At 43.7% G+C, this 14,554-nt stretch overlaps 1 protein-coding gene across 2 annotated transcripts in view; it reads left to right on the plus strand.

Moving 5' to 3' along the window:
* The window catches only part of RAG1 (recombination activating 1), a 32,139-nt gene extending 18,109 nt beyond the window's left edge, over positions 1-14,030 (plus strand). For both annotated transcript variants that reach the window (XM_032414458.1, XM_032414459.1), the window contains one exon: positions 10,530-14,030. In XM_032414458.1, coding sequence (XP_032270349.1) covers positions 10,544-13,675 — 3,132 coding nt within the window. In that variant the 5' untranslated portion in view covers positions 10,530-10,543 and the 3' untranslated portion in view covers positions 13,676-14,030. The remainder of the gene's footprint in view (positions 1-10,529) is intronic.
* The last annotated feature ends 524 nt before the right edge of the window (positions 14,031-14,554 follow it).

Genomic DNA, 14,554 nt, shown 5'->3' on the forward strand with positions numbered 1-14,554 from the left:
TGATGGTATATTCTTTTTTGCTAGAAGTACAAAGGACGGCAAATCTCAACTAAAGCTCAACTCAGCTAGTTCCCCCCTTCTTATCACAAAACAAAGATATTTTTTAAGATTGACATGAAGACAGGAAAGAGTAGAATCCAGATTGGTCTTTATAGAATTTTTTAAAAGATTTTATTTATTTATTTGACAGAGAGAGACACAGCGAGGGAGGGAACACAAGCAGGGGCAGTGGGAGAGGGAGAAGCCAGCTTCCCACTGAGCGGGGAGCCTAATGCAGGGCTCGATCCCAGGACCCTGGGTTCATGACCTGAGCCAAAGGCAGACGCTTAATGACTGAGCCACCCAGGCGCCCCGGTCTTTATAGAAACTTATATAATGAAGTAAATTATTACTACTAATAGCCATCCCTAGATGTGGAAATAAAGATACAAACATTTCTCTTTTCTGTAATAATAATGGCAAAGTGAGGTTTTACTTGCATTTGGAAATTGTGCTCTTTGTTTGAGTGGGAGGAATGTCCCAGGAAAAATATATAAAAGATAAACATTTAAATCACATAGTAAATTATAAACTATTTTTTTAGAAACATATTACAGAAAATTCAATGGCAGATTTTTGCATGAAAATAATTAGGAGTTGATTCTACCTTTCCATCTCTCTCTAGAACCACTATTCATAAGTTGAAAAGAGCATAGTTTTTCATTAACATTTATTAAAAATATAGCAATTGTTCTCATTATATAGAAAATCAAGCCACATAGTAACTATTGACAGAAACACAGTTAAATTAAATCAAATTGCAGTTAAAGTCCCTTTGTTTAAAAGTATCATTTTCTCACCCTCCCAAAATTATTGTGAAATTTTGGGAACCCCCAAATTGTAGAGCTTTTTGTTGCCTAGTGTGGCTTTTTGTAAAATTGTCTTTTGCTGTCCTGCAAGTACTCATTTCAGGCTATTATGTTTACCCTAGGCTGAGAAAGCTCATTCCTCAAACTTGAATTCTAGCTTTAAGAAATTTCGATCAAATTCATCCTACACTGATGTTTGAACTCATTCTTAGACCCTTACAGCTAAATAGGACAAGGAAGAAAGACACAACTTCCTGTATTTGGGGCTTGAAGATGGGATGGGTGCCTGCAAATTAGAAAGGATGTGTAGTAGAGTCCTAAACACTGGACAACACTTCTCAATTCCTCAGACTCCCTCATGAAGACACAGTCTTCATGTCTTCACTTGTTTGAGGAGTTTGAGGAGTGAGGAGAAGGTATTTGTTACATACTTTCTGGGGCCAGTTAGCAGTGGCGAGTTTCATGTTGGACCCTTGACTTCAGTGGAAGACTGCAGTTAACTAGGTGTGGGGTCTTGAGCAAGTTGCTTGGATTGCCCCAGCTTTTGGCATTGTTTCTTCGTCTATAGGAATTATGGGGGATTCCTACAGAGGTAGGTGATGGTGGAGGGGAAGGTTAGGGAGGATAGAAGCTGGGATAAGGGGAGGATAGAAGTTGGGATAAGGAGAGGAGAGAAGAGAACCAAACTTAATGACTCCTGAAACCAGTTGGGATCCAACTTCATGAGACTTTTTAGTCTCATGAATGGCTTTTCCTGAGAGACTTTTTTGCCCACATGATGGCAGTAATTGTATAGAAACAGCCTCGCTAACATCAGAAAGCCCGCTGCGGCACTCCTGAATTTGTGGAGAATGAGCTGCAGCTGACGTTTAGAGCAATTAATAACACATTAGAAAATTTACTAACAGGGATAATCCACATTGAGTTAATTAGAAAGCAATTTCAAGACTGGGGAAGTGGGGGAGGAATGAGCACGTAGAGATGCTGGCTCTCTTCTCCCAGTGCTGGGGCAAGTTTGCATGATCACTGAAGGCTCTCATCTAGCAGTGACCTATTAAGGTTCTGCTTCTTTGCCAACTCAAGTTCCTTTCCAGGCTGAGGGAAGCCAGATGGCATGGGGGCGGGAGAGGGAGGGATGCTCCCTTTCCAGCGTAGTGGAATGAATCTTGTCCTGGGATCCTAGAGACTTGGTTTGTAATGCTGTTTCTGCTACTAATTCCCTCCTGTGACATTGAGCAGGATACTGCCCTTCGGGGACTGTTTCTCACCTGGAAGATGTGTTCATCGGGTCAGATAACCTCCAAGTTCCCTTTTAGCTCTGGCATTCAGGTTGGTGATGTTAGGAGGCAGGGGTTTTGCAAGCTGGAGATACATAGATACAAGCTTATATATGTAATCACGATGTCAGTAAATAGCATCTGCTGGATTATGATAAGAGCACAAAATGCCACGTTCACACACTCAGACCACGGCTGCAGGAGTAGATTTTGATTGATATCAGCACCTGGAGCTCATGGCTCTCTGGGAAGAAATTGAATTTGAAAAGTTCTCTTAAAAGGGCCTGCAGAGAGCCAAGGGGAATAAGTGTAGGCAACTTGCTAAGGAGAGTTGGGGGCTCCGAAGCAGAGGCTGGGGAAAGGAGGGACAGCCTGCCAGGTGTGAATGCCCAGAGGGAGCCAGGTCAGTGCAGGGCCTGTGGACACTTCCAGGATTAACCGCAGCTAATCACTCAGCTGGGAGTGCTGCCCTCAAGGCTGGAAACTGGCATCGAATCGTCCAAACGCTGGTTTGGCCTTTTCATACTTTTCCTCCTGCTAAATTTGGCCAGGATCTGTCAGCAGTGCTTTATTTTTAATTTGCTTGGAACAACGTGGCATCCTAGGCAGCTCTGACTTCGCTGTTTTATGATGGAAGTGCAAGTTTGCTCCAGGTGGGGTTTGTCACGTGGGAAAGATCTGGAGCAAGAATGTTGGGTAGAATTTTAGTGGCCAGGAAAAGGGACAGAATTCATGGCTCAGCTTCTTTTTCCAGATGATCCACGGGAGGTCTTAATTCTCTGCAGAGGGCAGGTGACAGTCACACGTTTTCAACATGGACAGGAAAAAGGCCCCGGCTGTCATGGGGAAGAACAAGGAAATATTGGAAATCCTGCCCTTGAAGAATCTGATATATACAAATCCAGACTTTTATAAAAAAAATTAGAAGAGTATATCTTCATACGCACCCAATATTTTATTTTGCCTCATTTAAAATTCATTAATAGTACTTCTACTTATTTGTAAATCTCATGGGTTTTTTTTTTTTCTATTTTAAAGGTAACACATGACTGATAAAAAATTAGACAATACAAAAATCTATGATAAATATGGTAAAAAAAAAAAAAAAAAAAAGACCAAGCTCTCTCGCTAACTGACCCTCTGCCCCTGTCCCCTCTGGCCTGGTGTATATTCTTTGATGAGTCTCTGTGAACATCTAACTTCCCTAAGAAAAATTGAAAAGGATTCCATTTATGAATTTTTGAGCTTAGAGAAATTTTCCAACTCTGGTTTGGGCTTGAAGGGTGACCCACTGACACTGTTTGCTTGGACTTCAGGAAAGTTCCAGAAAAGTGGGATGGTTGGCCACCTTAGTTTCACTTAACTTCTAGGTGAGTGTTTAGAACTGAAGGCTGCCTGATCCTTGAGGGCTGGGACTCACTGCTTTTTCTAATTCCGGGAGATATTTCCTGTTTCCTTCAACATGAAGCAAGAACATCTGGCCCTTTCTCTTTCTGTGAGTCCAGTAAAGATGCAGGGTTTTGGAGTATGGGAGGATGGATGGGAAGGGCATCTTCTTCCATGTCCGCTGTGTTGTGTCTCCTCTTTACCTGACCCCACTGAATGAAGAGGGCCATAAAGCCCACCCATCCTGGAGGCCCTACTTCCTGCTGATCCGAACATGGACACCGTCTTTAGAAAATTCTCAGCTCCCACCTGCCTGGTCTTACAGTGTCATATGAACCTCAGGTGAGGGGTCTAACCCCTTGGACACAAACACACCGAAGCGCCTAGAAGCCACAGGCCATCTCTCCCAATGTGATTGCAATGGCTTCTGTTCTGTTGTTAGCTTAGTGAGCAGGAGCTGTGTCCTTAGGACTGTTGTGCTGTTAAATAGGCCCAAGTGCAAAATAGCGGAAATATAAGAGGAATGTTTATGAGGGCAGCACAGCGCAGAGAAATCCTTGCACCTGCCTCTTTGACAGTTTTTGCTAAGAATCAAATGAGAACAAGAGGATCCCTCACATATTATAATGCTGGACAGAGAGGAACTTTGGGGATAAAGCTGACCTAAGAACTATGAATGGGGTTTGAAACAGAGATGGTACTAAGTATACAGAAGGACATTCTTGCGTCGTCTCCCACTACGACTACAAGTTGGCTTTCAATATTCTTTTACAGTGGAGTGGCGTGGTTAAGGGCCCCCACATTTACCAGTTAGTGGCTGTGTGACCACGGATAAGTTCTCCATTGCTCTGAACTTGTATTGCTTCTCTTTAGAGATAATAATGTCAAATGTATAGATTGTTGGGATGATTAAATAATATGTAAGGCACTTAGAGGCCTGGCCTATTGCTCGGGGCTAAAATGATCAATTTATAGATGAGGAGATTCTGGCTCCCAAAGTTTAAGTAACGTATTGAAGACCTGAGGCAAGATTCAAATCCAAGTCAAATCTGTTGACTTCAAAACACTAGTCATGTTTGAAACCCAGTGTTGTTGCAAGGAGCGCAACCTTCCCTGACTGAGAATTGACCCGGTAGGAGGATTCTGGGACGGGTTTGGATCTTATTTCAAAATAATAATAAAAATTATCGCAGAGTCAGTATTTGATGAGTTTCTCCTAAGGGCAGACACTGTCCCCGTTATTTTCCTGGGATAACTCTCACCGTATAATCTCACTGACTCTGAGGTATATGCTATTAGTATTTCTTACAGATGAGGAAACTGAGGCACAGAGCTATCGAATCTTTTGGCAGAAGCCAGAGCTTCTGTTGACAAGTTCATGTCCAACCCAAACAGTCTTGGGGAGTGAGCTGGCAGCTCTGGCCATTCTCCAGCACACACCCGGGACACCCGGGACACCCGGGTCCCCGGCTAAGCTCCCTGAAGAGCCAGGTGCCAGCTGGAGCTGGGGGCTCCTGGCCTGTGATTGGCTGCTGGCTTGTGTGGTTAGCCATCTGTGGTGGGGGAGGCTGGGAAGGACAGTGGAAGCTGATAAATAATGCCGCAGTCTGCTCTGGGGGACCAGAGAGCAAAGAGGGGGAGGAGAACACACTTTGCCTTCTCTTCGGTATCAAGTAATATCAACCGAATTACAGACATCCCAACACTTTGGCCAGGCAGCCTGCTGAGCAAGGTAACACTCGTAGCTTTCATGCCCTGAGCCACAATATTTATTACATTTTTATGTTTCTCATCAGAAGGACTTGGGCTTTTTTTTCCTTGCAGAGGACGAGGGGAAGGATCAAGGGAAGCTAACAACGATTTGATTTTTCTTTTTCTAATGTATAAAAATTGGAAAGGAGTAAGAAGCTAAGTTTCGAAGACAATGTAGATTCACAGAGAAGATACAGACATCCAAATTGCTGTAAATGAATACTGTGGGCAGAGGAAACCTTTAAGGAGTGCTTCTCGAATGGATGAGTAAATAAATGATCAGAAGGAAAGGTGACTCTTGGAAAGAAATGGTGTGCTTGTCTAGGCATGATAAATAAATCAGCAAACGAATTCCATGGTGGGAGGAAATGTAGTTTCCCAGGTATTCCCGGGTATTGCCAGCAATTTCCTGAATTCAATTCGAGTAGGTAGGACACCAGCTTTTCTCAAAGTGTGACCGTGGGCTACCCATAGCAGGATCCCTGAAATGCTTAACAAATGCAATTTCTGGACTCCATCCTAGATAAACTGAGTGAGACTCTCTGGAACCTGATGATCTGCAGTTTTTTGTTTTTTTTTTTAAACACAAGCTTCCCAGTGATTCTAATATATAATGATTTTTGAGAATTGCCACTGTAGAGACCCTACACAGAGATTATGTTCTTGAACTGGGATTCCAGACCAGGGGTTGGGACAGTGCCCTTCTCTTTCTGAAGTAGTTTAAGCAAGAAGTTGCCTGGAGGAAGGGAAAGAATCTTTGGGTCATTTTGTGGATGCCTAAGACTTATAGAAAGGCTGCTGATGCTGTCAACTTTTTGATGACAGTGTTTGGCAGAAAGTAGAGAATAACATTTATGGAGTGAATGGATGGATGCATGGGTGGGATAGGTGCGACAACGAGGGGTCACACTTGGGCACGCAGTGCTCACTTGGACATTGTATACAGATCAAGTTGAAGATGTGGAGAGGGGAGATTGTGGGCCAAGGGCTAGGACGTCGGTGTGTGTAGGGTGTGTAGGGTGTGTCGGGTGGGAGGTGGTGCCGCTGCTGTGATTCAGCCTCCTGAAGTAACTAGTAGATGCCACCTGGGCCAAGCCATCCCAGCCTGGTTCGTCCAGATGCATCTGTGCCCTGTGTTGATGAAGACCCCACAGCTGTGATGGCAGGTGATGGCCACACTGAGGTGGCCGTGCCTCCTGGGGACAGGGCTGAGCCGGCGAGTGAGGCTGGTCTGCTGCTGAGACCTTTTGTTAGCAGAAAGATCGGGCATTTGTAAGATTCCCGAGTGTCGAACAATGACCACATGATAACTCTTACTTAATCCCAACTTCGTGCTCTGTAGAGGTCCATATTTTAGTTCCCTTTCTACACGTTTACCAAAAAAGAAAAATGAGGTTGCTGATCAGATTTGAGGCTTAGCCAGGTCTTAAAACTTTTGGGAAGGTGGGGGGAGGGCGGATTTAGGAAGTAATAAAGAGAAGTAACAATGGGTACATATAAATCTAGTCTTTAAAACATTTTTTCCCTAAAGTAAATTGATCACAAAATTAAAAAAAATAATACGTGTTTGTGGTGAAAAATTAAAATGATGTAAGAATGAATAAATAGAAAATTAAAGAGACCTTCTTACCAGTGTCTATTCTATTTTTGGAGAGTAAACATTGTTAAGATTTTAGTGCGTATGCTCCCAGAATGTGTGTACTTGTAGGTGTGGGCAAATGTACATGAATGGAATCCTAATAGCTATTGTTGTCCTGTCTTCTGCTTTGTCATGTGGGTATCTTTCAGCATCATTGATGCATATAGAAATTGCACATATGCATTAATGCTTATGGAAATGTTAAATGTCTCTGTTGTTTTCCATTGTATATCTGGACCCATAGTTTTTTAATAATGCCCTCTTAGTGATTATTTATGCTATTTCCTGTTTTTTTAAAGGAACAAAGAATTTTTTTAAAACAAATCTCTTTCTGTGTCTTGGTCTCTCTCCATGAAATATTCACTGTGGGAATAACCTGTGGAATGTTTATTCCCACACAAGAAATAACCTGTAGGAATGTTTCTATAGAATAACTTCCTAAAAGCAAGTTGATTGCACCAAAAATAAGATATAGTTAAACTTTTAAAGAACATTGCTAAATTGTTCGCTAGAGATATTATACCAATTTATACTCCTCCCAAGAATGTATGAAGATACTTGCATTTCCCCATACCTTCATTAATGCTGAGTAATAATATTTTTAATCTTTGTTAACCAGATAGATAAAACATACCTCATTAGATCTAGTTATTAAAAGTTCTACCTTTCGGGGCGCCTGGGTGGCTCAGTCGTTAGGCGTCTGCCTTCAGCTCAGGTCATGATAAAAGGGTCCTGGGATCGAGCCCTGCATCAGGCTCTCTGCTCTGCAGGAAGCCTGCTTCTCCCTCTCCCACTCCCCCTGCTTGTGTTCCCTCTCTCACTGTGTCTCTCTCTGTCAAATAAATAAAATCTTAAAAAAATAAATAAATAAAAGTTCTACCTTCTAAAAGTAATACATGTTTATTTCAGAAAAAGTAGAAATCATAGGTAAGGATGAAAAATATAAAACATCCATAGCTGGGGTACCTGGCTGGCTCAGTTGGTAGAGCATGTGACTCTTAATCTCGGGGTTGTGAGTTCGAGCCCCATTTTGGGTGTAGAGATTACTTAAAAAATAAAATATTTTTTTTAAAAGAAAATAAAACATCTGTAGCGTCCACAGATAACCATGATTAGCATCTTGGTGTGTATTCCCCTCAAAGCAAGAATAATAACACAGCCCTTCTAACCCCTTCTTGCTTCTAGTTTGGATAAAGTTTTAGCAGTTGAATTGAAAACAAAACAACAAATACATTTGATTTGGATGCCAATGGCTAATAACTGGTTGGTGATGTTCTGCTTTCTCTGGGAGTATTTAAACAAATGTGTTTTGGCAGATTTTGACATAACATTTCAGGCCAGTGGGAGTCAGGAGGGGAGTGGGTAGGGAGGGGAGGTAGTTCTAGAGATCCCTCCAACATGCCTGTGGTTGACTTACTCATTGTGAAAGTTCATTATTTAGCTCTGGAGATGGTGATGCAGTTTTTAAAAATAAAAACGCAAAATATCTTGGAAATCAGAGAGCAAGCATGCTAGGAAAAGACTGGGTCGGAAAAGTCTAATGGAATGAAAAGGCATTTGGGAAGGAGTTCCAGCCAATGGGGCAGGGGAGACCTGGGAGGCCTTCACACCTGCCGCAGGATAGAATTTAGGAACGTAACTAAACCCTAAGCAATGTTGAGGTGTTTGCTGGGCTGCAGTTGAAATACTTTTGAGGTTAATGAGACCTTTGAGATGGTTGAAATTGTTTAGATCTCACACTGTCCTGCACATAGAACAATTTAACAGGATTTCCTTTTTAACCATGTCTTGGAAACTGGCTTTTAGTTTTCATGAAGAACATCAGCCTCTGAAGCCTAGAGCATGCAAGATGGAACAACCTTCAGTAGTTTAAAGGGATGACTTAAAAAGAACTTTGGGGGACGCCTGGGTGGCTCAGTCATTAAGCGTCTGCCTTTGGCTCAGGTCATGGTCCCAGGGTCCTGGAATCGAGCCCCGCATCGGGCTCCCTGCTCAGCGGGAAGCCCGATTCTCCCTCTCCCACTCCCCCTGCTTGTGTTCCTGCTCGTGCTCTCTCTCTGTGTCAAATAAATAAATAAAATCTTAAAAAAAAAAAAAAAGAAAAGAAGAACTTTGGTAGCAGCCATCAGGATTGGCCGTTGCACCTCCTTCCCCCCAGGCCCCACCCCACCTTGGCTATTCATCTGAGGATTAGTCTCCATGACCACACGACTATATAAAAATATCATCAAGCTGGTTCGTTCATTTTTTAAAAATATTTTATTTATTTGTGTATTTAGAGAGAGAAAGAGAGAACATGAGCTGGGTTGTGGGGGGAGGGAGGTGCAGAGGGAGAGAGAGAATCTCAAGCAGATGCCCCACTGAGCACGAAGCCTGATATGGGGCTCAGTCCCACGACCCTGAGATCATGACCTGAGCCGAAATCAGGAGTCGGACGCCCAACCGACTGTGTCATTCCAGGCGCCCCAATCTGGTTAGTTAATTAATTGAGGGGGAAAAAGTTTTGCTTGACATAGTTTGTGGGTCAAGAGTGTTAACCCTGGCAAATTTGGGAGAGATAGATGATGAGTTGAAACACAGCTGCTGTTTTCCCAGTGATGTGTACTCAGGAATTTTGAAAATATTGGGCTAATTGTATCTAGAGAGGACTCAAATGGCATTTGCAGATTTTTCTCTGCAGCACTACTCAGATTGGTAGGGTTTCCTGGCATATGCAATTGCTAATATTTTTTTATCAAAAGAAAAATATTACTCCTGCCTCTTCTTATTACAAACTATAAAGCTAATGACCATTGTCCAGTAATGACTTCCAGGATGGCCTGTGTGATTTTTACCTGAAACGACTTGAATTTTTCATCTTAAAAGTCCTTTGGACTCTTTGTATGTTCACACTATGGTTTGTTGCAGGTTTCTATGGTGTTTTGTTTCTAATGTAGACACAGCTTTATAATTTACAGCAGTGTTCACTAATTAAAATTGTAAGCATAATTACTATCCATGATACTTATTATTAGTTAGCATTCATAAAGCCTCAAAATTTACTTCATCCTTTCAAGTAGTGAGTAATTGGTTTCTTTGGGTTTGTAGCTTTATCATCCCTTTATGACCTGCTTGGAAGAAATAAACAACCAACCTCCCAGGAGACGGCTTTAAAAAGCTGGAAATATATTGTCCAGCTAGTGCAATGAGGCTAATACAATGCAGAAAATATGACTTTTCTGTAGTTTTACTAGCCTGTTTTTCCTTGTATTTATTCAGCAAATAACTATTCAGCCCTAATGTGTACTAGGAATGTCGGAGAGATAGAGATGAATCACTCCAAAATTTTGTCCTCAAAGACCTTAAGGTTTTGGTGGAAAGAAAATAAGATCATACATATATACTTTTATGAACCGTAGTGGTGCATGTTGGTATAGATGACCATGTACACGGTTGAAGCGGGGAATGACTGTTCTCTGCTGTGTGCTCAGCACCTAACAGAGTGTATTAAAATAGGAGGTTTAATAAGTAACTTTTTGGATCAATGAATGAATGAATAATTGAATGTATTAATATGTATTCCTTCCAAGATGCATCCGTGGGATATTGAACGTTTTTCTTAATCTGACTTGTTTTCATTGTTCTCAGGCATCTCATTCAGCATGGCTGTCTCTTTGCCACCCACCCTGGGCCTCATTTCTGCCCCAGAGGAAATTCAGCACCCACATATTAAATTTTCGGAATGGAAATTTAAACTGTTCAGGGTACGATCTTTTGAAAAGGCACCCGAAGAAGCTCAAGTAGAAAAGAAAGTTTCCTCTGAGGGGAAACCCTCTCTGGAGCAATCTCCAGCCATCCCGGACAAGGCTGATGGTCAGAAGCCAGCTCTGAGTCAACCAGCATTAAACGCTCACCCTAAGTTTCTGAAGAAATCCCATGATGATGGGAAAGCAAGAGACACAGCAATCCACCAAGCCAACCTTCGACATCTCTGCCGTATCTGTGGGAATTCTTTTAAAACTGATGGCCACAATAGGAGATATCCAGTCCACGGGCCTGTGGATGGTAAAACCCAAGTCCTTTTACGAAAGAAGGAAAAGAGAGCCACCTCCTGGCCAGACCTCATTGCCAAGGTCTTCCGGATCGATGTGAAAGCAGATGTTGACTCGATCCACCCCACCGAGTTCTGCCATAACTGCTGGCGCATCCTGTACAGGAAGTTTAGCAGTGCCCCACGTGAGGTTTACTTCCCAAGGAATGCAACCATGGAGTGGCACCCCCACACACCATCCTGTGACATCTGCCACACTGCCCGCCAGGGACTCAAGAGGAAGAGTCATCAGCCAAACGGGCAGCTCAGCAAAAAACTCAAAACCGTGGTTGACCGAGCGAGAAGAGCCCGTCGGCACAAGAGAAGAGCTCAGGCAAAGATTAGCAGCAAGGAAGTGATGCAGAAGATTTCCAACTGCAGTAATATACATCTCAGTACCAAGCTTCTTGCAGTGGACTTCCCGGCACACTTTGTGAAATCCATCTCCTGCCAGATTTGCAAACACATTCTGGCTGACCCTGTGGAGACCACCTGTAAGCATGTATTTTGCAGGATCTGCATTCTCAGATGCCTCAAAGTCATGGGCAGCAACTGTCCCTGTTGCCAATATCCCTGCTTCCCTGCCGACCTGGAGAGTCCAGTGAAGTCCTTTCTGAGCATCTTGAATTCCCTGATGGTGAAATGTCCAGCCAAAGAGTGCAACGAGGAGGTCAGCCTGGAAAAATATAATCACCACGTCTCAAGCCACAAGGAATCCAAAGAGACTTTTGTGCATATTAACAAAGGGGGTCGGCCCCGTCAGCATCTCCTGTCCTTGACCCGAAGGGCTCAGAAGCACCGCCTGAGGGAGCTCAAGCTGCAAGTCAAGGCTTTCGCCGACAGAGAAGAAGGTGGAGATGTGAAATCCGTGTGTCTGACCTTGTTCCTGCTGGCGCTGAGGGCAAGGAATGAGCACAGACAAGCGGACGAGCTGGAGGCCATCATGCAGGGACGGGGCTCTGGCCTGCAGCCAGCTGTGTGCTTGGCCATCCGTGTCAACACCTTCCTCAGCTGCAGTCAGTACCACAAGATGTACAGGACTGTGAAAGCCATCACTGGGAGGCAGATTTTTCAGCCTTTGCATGCCCTTCGGAATGCTGAGAAGGTCCTCCTGCCAGGCTACCACCCCTTTGAGTGGCAGCCCCCTCTGAAGAACGTGTCCTCCAGCACTGACGTGGGCATTATCGACGGCCTGTCCGGCTTGTCCTCCTCGGTGGATGACTACCCCGTGGACACCATTGCGAAGCGCTTCCGCTATGATTCGGCTTTGGTATCTGCTCTGATGGACATGGAAGAAGACATCCTGGAAGGCATGAGAGCCCGAGACCTTGATGACTACCTGAATGGCCCCTTCACTGTCGTGGTGAAGGAGTCTTGTGACGGAATGGGAGATGTGAGCGAGAAGCACGGGAGTGGGCCAGCAGTTCCAGAAAAGGCAGTTCGGTTTTCGTTCACGGTCATGAAAATTACTGTAGCCCATGGCTCAGAAAACGTGAAGGTGTTTGAAGAAGTCAAACCCAACTCCGAACTGTGTTGTAAGCCCCTGTGTCTCATGCTGGCAGATGAGTCTGACCACGAGACCCTGACGGCCATCCTGAGCCCTCTCATTGCCGAGAGGGAGGCCATGAAGAGCAGCCAATTAATGCTTGAGATGGGAGGCATCCTTCGGACTTTCAAGTTCATCTTCAGGGGCACTGGATATGATGAGAAACTCGTCCGGGAAGTCGAAGGCCTTGAGGCTTCTGGCTCAGTCTACATTTGTACCCTTTGTGACGCCACCCGCCTGGAAGCCTCTCAGAATCTTGTCTTCCACTCCATCACCAGAAGCCACTCTGAGAACCTGGAGCGCTATGAGGTCTGGCGTTCCAACCCATACCACGAGTCGGTGGAAGAACTGCGGGATCGGGTGAAAGGGGTCTCATCGAAACCTTTCATCGAGACTGTCCCTTCCATAGATGCACTCCACTGTGACATTGGCAATGCGGCTGAGTTCTACAAGATTTTCCAGCTAGAGATAGGGGAGGTGTATAAGAATCCCAATGCTTCCAAAGAGGAAAGGAAAAGATGGCAGGCTACATTGGACAAGCATCTCCGGAAGAAGATGAACCTGAAACCCATCATGAGGATGAATGGCAACTTTGCCAGGAAGCTCATGACCAAAGAGACAGTTGAAGCAGTTTGTGAATTAATTCCCTCTGAGGAGAGGCACGAAGCTCTGAGGGAGCTGATGGACCTTTACCTGAAGATGAAGCCTGTATGGCGATCATCGTGTCCTGCAAAAGAGTGCCCAGAATCCCTCTGCCAGTATAGCTTCAATTCACAGCGTTTTGCTGAGCTCCTCTCTACCAAGTTCAAGTATAGATATGAGGGCAAAATCACCAATTATTTTCACAAAACCCTGGCACACGTCCCTGAAATTATTGAGAGAGATGGCTCCATTGGGGCATGGGCGAGCGAGGGAAATGAGTCTGGCAACAAACTGTTCAGGCGCTTCCGAAAAATGAACGCCAGACAATCCAAATGCTATGAGATAGAAGATGTCTTGAAACACCATTGGTTGTATACCTCCAAATACCTGCAGAAGTTTATGAATGCTCATAATGCGTATAAAAACTCTGGGTTTACCTTAAGCTCACAGTCAGGTGTAGGGGACCCATTAGGCCTGGAGGACTCTCTGGAAACTCAAGATTCAATGGAATTTTAAGGAGGGCAGCTGTTTTTGAGCTGGTTTTGCAAATCAGTTTTCCTCTGGGTTGCACTGAAGCCTTCTCCTCGCACCCTTCACTCCTGTGTGTGGGGTTTCGCCACCCAAGCAGCGGTAGATGGGAGAGGCCCACGGTGCTGAATCCATGTCAGGAATGGATAACTGATGAGCTGATTGCTGGAGCCATTTAGGGAGTTCAGAAAAGCAACAGGAGAAATCAGTTATTTGAAAGCTCAATAACTCAGAACAGGAGTAACTGCAGGGGACCAGAGATGAAGAAAGATGTGCATTGTGTGTGACTGAGTGACATGGAAAATCAAAGCCAAGGTTGTCAAAGAACAGCCCGGGAAGCCAGGAAAGGAATTTGTCTTGTGGTTTTCATTCCCCACCCCTTCAATTTATTATACTTTGTATTGAGATATACATGTTTTTTATACCATTTCTGTAGAATTCTTTATTTTATAAATTTCACAGATCTGGGCTCATGCCATAAGATTCAAAAATCTTTAAAAGCTTTTCAGATTTCTCTAATAATAACATCTTACACGCTTGTATGGCATGATGACCTTCACAGAGTGCTCTCAATGCATTTTCTCACTTGGTACATTTATGCAGAAATACCCTACATCCAGGAAAATTTTGGAAAATCAGCCCTCTTCTGTGTTTCAATGATGTCACCATGGAGTGACCTTAAGAATTTAGGAGGTCATCTGCGACTATGAATTTTTCAGTGATAAAGTTAGAAGAATAAAACTGTTATCTACAGTTATTTATTAAGTCTTCTGATAATACATTTTTACTTAGCTATCAGTAGCCAAGTATGATTTTTATTTTTACTTTTTAATTTCAATTAATTTAGCGTCTCCAGTGCTTTTCTAT

This window comes from Phoca vitulina, unplaced genomic scaffold (assembly GCF_004348235.1).
Source record: "Phoca vitulina isolate PV1807 unplaced genomic scaffold, GSC_HSeal_1.0 scaffold16, whole genome shotgun sequence".
Classification (NCBI taxonomy): Eukaryota; Metazoa; Chordata; class Mammalia; order Carnivora; family Phocidae; genus Phoca; species Phoca vitulina.